General features: G+C 40.0%; 1 protein-coding gene across 1 annotated transcript; it reads left to right on the forward strand.

Moving 5' to 3' along the window:
* The first annotated feature begins 458 nt into the window (after positions 1 to 458).
* LOC141490185 (olfactory receptor 52B4-like) lies at positions 459 to 1,606 on the forward strand. The gene has a single exon (XM_074190425.1). It carries the CDS (start codon positions 471 to 473, stop codon positions 1,407 to 1,409), a length of 939 nt encoding a protein of 312 aa, XP_074046526.1. The 5' UTR covers positions 459 to 470; the 3' UTR covers positions 1,410 to 1,606.
* The last annotated feature ends 4,873 nt before the right edge of the window (positions 1,607 to 6,479 follow it).

A 6,479-nucleotide genomic window follows, 5' to 3' on the forward strand; every position in this document is an offset into this window, starting at 1 on the left:
GAAACATCATTTTTGTTTGCTTGTTTGTTTTTAGTTTTTGCAAGGCAATGGGGTTAAGTGGCTTGCCCAAGGCCACACAGCTAGGTAATTATTAAGTGTCTGAGGCTGCATTTGAACTCAGGTCCTCCTAATTCCAGGGCCCATGCTCTATCCACTGTGCCACCTAAGCACCCCAGAAACATCTTTTTTTGAATAGCCAAGTTTTCTTGCCACTAAAAGTCATCACTGTTCTCCTGAAAGATAGATTTTGATTATTGGGAGAATAAATGTGTGATAGGGAACAATGGCAACACTAAAGAGAACATGTTTTGGAGAAGATAACAACTTACAGAAGTAGAGTTTGGCAAAACCTAGTATGTACCAAAAGCAAAGAGAAATTTCATCTATTTTATACATTTCCCTAAAATTGAACCTACATGATGGACAAAACTGTATCTCTTCCCACAGGAAGGAATCTACAGATTCCAGATATGACCAGTATGAACCATACCAGTATTAGTCATACCATCTTTATCCTGGTAGGTATTCCTGGACTGGAAGAACAGCACAGATGGATTTCTATCCCTTTCCTGATATCCTACCTTACTACCATCATTGGGAATTTTCTTCTCATCTATATCATTATCACTGAGAGAACCCTTCATGGACCCATGTATTTCTTTCTGTCCATGCTGTCAGCTGCTGATCTTATTTTCTCTACCACCACTGTACCCAAATCATTGTCCATCTTTTGGTTCGATGACAGGGAGATCTCCCTTGGTGGATGCATTATACAGGTGTTCTTTATTAATGCTGTATATGTAATGGAGTCAGGGTTTCTGTTAGTGATGGCTTTTGATCGATACATTGCAATCTGCTATCCTTTGAGATATAATATGATACTCACCCCTTTAGTCACTGGAAAATTTGGCTTAGCTGTTCTGTTAAGGGGCTTTGGCACATGTTTTCCTCTAATATTCCTTATTTCTAGACTGACTTTCTGCAGAAATAATGTTCTTCCTCACACATCCTGTGAGCACATTGGTGTGGCCAAGTATGCATGTGATGACATACATGTGAATATCTGGTATGGACTATTTGTCCTTTCAGTAACTATATTTTTAGATATTATCCTCATAATAACTTCCTATGGACTAATTCTCCAAGCTGTCTTCTGTATTCCTTCCAAGGATGCTCGCCATAAAGCTCTCAACACCTGTGGATCTCATATCTGTGTCATTGTCCTCTTCTATGTTCCAGGAATCTTCACAGTTTTTAGCCAACGTTTTGGGCGCCATATCCCTCCTCATATTCATTCTCTAACAATCAATGTGGCTATTTTAGCCCCACCCATGTTAAATCCCATAATCTATGGGGTCAAGACAAAGCAAATCAGAGAAAAATTGGTCCATTTATTTTTTTCAAAATAGAAATGACTTTGGAGAATATGTATCAACAAAATCATTTTTCAAATGCTATATAGAGCTAAGATTGATAATAGTGGGAATGGGAGGAATAGGTCAAAGTTATAAAGGCATTAACAAAAATTCCATACCTCAGAGGTTTATGGAATAGCTAGAGCTTTTTTGGAAGGCATTTCTCTATACATCTATTTAAGAGATATGAGTTTATGGAATTGAGAATATGAATAAAGTCATATAAAACATTGATTTTGGATTTGTTTTAATATTCTTCATCTGTGTAGAAACAGTATTTTCTCCCTTAAAATTATATCTATGTAATTTTTATCATGGTTTCTAAAAACATCACTGCAAAAATTTTAAATAGCTAGGGATTATATTCTGGTGATAATCCTTTATTAAATTAAAAAAAATAAAAATAAAAAAAATCAAAGGAAAACATGAAGAACAGTCATAAAATCCCACTATCTTTTCTGTCCTCAAAATCTCTTTTGGTAGGTCTTGCAAAGCTTGTTTGAAATATACTTGAATAAAACAGTGTTCATTTCTAGCTTTTCCACATTCTGCTCCCTCTGCCTCAGTCAGAGCAACACAAGCATCTTGAAGGAATGCACAAGGTGACCACTGAAATCCCTTTCAGCTCTGAAAGGATGAGCCCACCAGGCAAAAGACCTCCCCTTCCCAAACACAAGGGCAATGAGGTGGACTGTTGCCTGCTCCCTCTGCAAAGGTTAAGAGATTCATTGGACCTTGTCATACTGAACTCTGTGTACCTTCTGCCTTCCTTCAATCCACCTTTTTGCCACTGGGAGTGATACACAAAGACAGAGCCTTACCCTCACCTTTTCAGCCCTCCTTCTTCACATCACAGCCTTGGATGCCCCTGCATTCTCCCATCCCTCACTTGGTAGCCCCCTCACAACACTATATTCCTTTGAGTTGCAAAGATCATTTACCTTCCCATTGATTTTGCTGATGTTTGTCATTCATTCTTGAAGGGGATCAAAGACAGAAGGAAGGTGATATATTGCATTGTAAGTGAATTTGAATTAAGTTCTTCTGAGCACTGTGGTCACCAACCTTATATTCTCCTTTGGAGCTATCTGGGTCTACTAACAAGATCAGGATAACTGAAGTTGATTTCAGATATAGTAGGATAACTTGATATTTTTAAGCTAAGGTCTTTCCTAGGTCTCAATTTGTCTGAGGCAATGCCCATTCAATGAGTGGAGCTAGGTAAGTAATGAGGCAAAGAATCGCCTCTATTAAAAAATTTTGGAAAAAGGATTGGAGAAGTAGACCCTCACAGTTTCAGGCCAAAAGAAAAAGAACTATTTATACTCACTCTGATTTATCAGAACCCAAACGTATTATGGAGGAAAGGAGGAGGTCTGCGAACAAGGTCTTCCCCTAATGCAAGACCCTAGGGAAACTTAACAAAGCCCAAAATGAAGAAAGTTCTGCAAAAACCAGTCTACTAAATTTCATCTTGGAGATAAGGATACTAGTTCAGAAAAGGAGAATAAAGGGGTGTTATATATGAACTTTCAGAAAAGAATATGAATTAATCTCTACCCCAGAAATACTTATTAGAAGAGATCAGAAAGGAGTTTAAAAATCAAATGGAAAAATTGGAAAAAGAAATGCAAGAGAAAATTAATATCATGCGAGGGAAAATTAACTTCTTACAACAAAAAGTCACAGAAGAAAACAAGAGTTTTAAAAATACAATTGGACAAATACAAAAAGAAATTAATTCCCTCAAATTCACAATTGGGCAAATGGGAAAAAATAATGACTTCTTTAAATATAGAATTGAGGGGGTGGAGCCAAGATGGCAACAAGAAAGTACGGAGTCTTAGGCGCTCTCTCATAAAACTCACTAAAAAAAAAAAAAAACTAACTAAATTTTCGAGAGACAGAACCCACAGAGGGACCCAGTGAGACAGTTCTCCTACTCAAGGTAACCTGGAAAACAGCAGAAAGGCTCTGCTCCCTGGTGTTGGAGGGACAGCCCACCAGAGGGGTGGCCCACCAGAGCCAAAGAACTTCAGCCTCCCAGAGGCAGCCCCAGGGCGCTGGGAGCTGTGCCTCACCGCGGCGGGGGCGTCTCCTGAGCTACACCCTGGGAGCACCAGGCACAAAGTGGGGGAACAGCAGGGGACTTCTGCCAGAGGGAGTACGTGGAGCCCAGCCCTCAGGGCACACAGCAAGCAACATGGTCTTTCACCAACCCAGATCCAGGAACAGAAGCAGGCAGAGCCTGTAAGCAGGAGCCCCCAGGGCATGAGCTCATTGAGCTGAGGGAGGAGAGTGAAGAGAGAGACTGCAGAGCTCTGCCCCTGGAACAGGACTCTGGGGCTCTGACCACATTCATATCCTGGTTGCAGTCTAGGCCCCCCACAGAACAGCAGGGCCCTTTCCACCTCAGCCCCGTGGCAGAGGGGGGCGTTTATGGTCATTCAAAGAACAGGAGGGAGGACAGAGCCTCACACACTGAGACCCTTGTGGGAGTGTCCCAAAAGCTCAGGAAGCACCCCAAGCCCAGGCTCAGGCTGGAAAAATGAGCAAGCAGAGAAAAAAGAGGAACACCCTTGAGAAATACTTTGCAAATGAGCTCAAGAAGGATCAAAATACTCAGTCTGAAGATGAAGAAGCACAAGCTCCTACATCTAAAGACTCCGAGAAAAACAGAAATTGGACTCAGGCTATGACAGAGCTCAAAAAAGACTTTGAAAATCAAATGAGGGAGTTAGAAGAAAAACTGGGAAAAGAAATAAGAGAGATGCAGGAAAAACATGAAAATGAAGTCAGCAGCCTAGTCAAGGAAATCCAAAAAAATGCTGAAGAAAATAGCATGCTAAAAACCATCTGGGTCAAATGGATAAAACAATTCAAAAAGTTATGGAGGAGAAGAATGCTTTAAAAAGCAAAATTGGCCAGATGGAAAATGAGATAAGATAACTCTCTGAGGAGAACAAATCAGGGAGATTGATGAATTTACCAGAAATCAGGAATCAATACTTCAAAACCAAAAAAAAAATGAAAAATTAGTAGAAAATGTGAAATATCTCATTGAAAAAAACAACTGATATGGAAAACAGACTTAGGAAAGATAATTTAAAAATTATTGGAATACCTGAAAGTCATGATCAGGAAAAGAGCCTTGACATCATTTACAAAGAATTACTACAGTAAAATTGCCCTGATATTCTAGAAGCAGAGGGTAAAATAGAAATGGAGAGAATCTACCAATCCCCCCAAGAAAGAGATCCCAAAAAACCAACCCCTAGGAATATAATAGCCAAGTTCCAGAACTCCCAAGTCAAAGAGAAAATATTACAAGCAACCAGAAGGACACAGTTCAAATATCTTGGAGCTGCAGTCAGGATCACACAGGACTTAGCAGTAACTACATTGGAAGCTCGTAGGGCTTGGAATATAATATACTGGAAGGCAAACGCACTTAGAATTCAGTCAAGAATCAACTACCCAGCAAGGTTGAATGTCCTCTTCCAGGAAAAAAGATGGACTTTCAATGAACCAGGGGAATTTCAAATGTTCCTGTTGGAATGGCCAGAGCTGAACAGAAAGTATGATCTTCAGATACAGAACTCAGATGAAGCATGGAGATAGGAGGAGTGGGGGGAATATGAGGGACTTAATGAGGATGAACTGCATGTATGCCTGTATAGAAAAATGACATTGATAATACTCATATGAACCTTCTCAGTTAACAGAGTAGGTAGAGGGAGCTTTTATAGTTGAAGCACAGGAGAAAAGTGAATTCCAAGATAAAATATGGTATAAAAATGAAATCAATAGAAAAAAAAGGGAAATGTGATGGGAGAAAGAAAAATGAAAGAGGAATAGGCCAAGATATTTCATATAATAAGATTTTTCTTTATTTCAATGAGCTATTTCAATGATATAGAATGGGGGAAGGCAAGGGAGAATGAGGAAAACTTCGCTTTCATCAGAGGTGGTTAGGAGAGGAAACAGCATATATACTCAATGGGGTGTAGGCATCTGGAGTAAGAAGGAGAGAGAGGGGACAGTGGAAATGGGGGATATGCATGATGGTGGAGAGGATGGATCATGGGGGAAGAGTGGTCAGAGATAACAAATTTTCTTTTTTACTTCTTGCAAGGGGCTGAGATTGGATGGCTTGTCTGGGACCATAGGGCCAGGTGGATTCTAGGCCTAAGGGGTGGTATGGGGGCTCAGGGCCTCTTTGCCCCAGAGCCAGGGATCTGTCTGCTGTGCCACTCAGCTACCCTACAGCAGAGTCAGAGTTAAAGAAGAGAGAAAATAAAGTACATGGTAGTGGAGAAATACGAAAGGAGGGGGTTGTGATCAGCAATGGCAATGGTGGAAAAATATGGAAGTAACTTTTGCCATGGGCTTATCATAAAGAATGTGATCCACCCACAACAGAGTTGTTGGTGTTGGAACAAAGACCCAAGCACATTTTTTATTATTATTATTTTGGGGGGTGCAGGGCAAATGGGGCTTGGTGGCCTGCCTGGGGCCGCATAGCAGAGTGATCATTGGTTGTCTGAGGCCAGATTTGGACCCAGGTGCTCCTGGCTCAAGGGCCATTGCTCTGTCTGCCACCTAGCCACCCCTACTATTATTACTATTTTATTTTATTTTGGGTCTTTTTTTCCCATTTTTTTTTTTTTTTGGTTTTTGCAGGGCAATGGGGTTCAGGTGACTTGCATGTGACATGGCTGGGTGATTGTTGGGTATATGTGGCCGGATGTGGGCTCAGGTGCTCGTGGGTCCAGGGCTGGTACTCCATCCATTGCACCACCTGGCCATACCTACAATTATTACTATTATTATTTTTTTAATTTTAATTTTTTGCTCTCCCCTTTATAACTCAAGCAAGTCTATATTTAAGTGGGGAGGTGGTACTTCATTTACTCTTAAACAAGAATATTTTATTAATGTAAAAAACATTATTTGTATAAAATGAGAATAAATATTAAATAAAATTAAATTTAAAAAAATGGAATTGAACAAATGTAAAAGGACATGCAAAATTTAAATGAAGAAATTACTTCCCTGAAAAAT

The sequence above is a fragment of the Macrotis lagotis genome, chromosome 1 (genome assembly GCF_037893015.1).
Source record: "Macrotis lagotis isolate mMagLag1 chromosome 1, bilby.v1.9.chrom.fasta, whole genome shotgun sequence".
Taxonomy (NCBI): domain Eukaryota; kingdom Metazoa; phylum Chordata; class Mammalia; order Peramelemorphia; family Peramelidae; genus Macrotis; species Macrotis lagotis.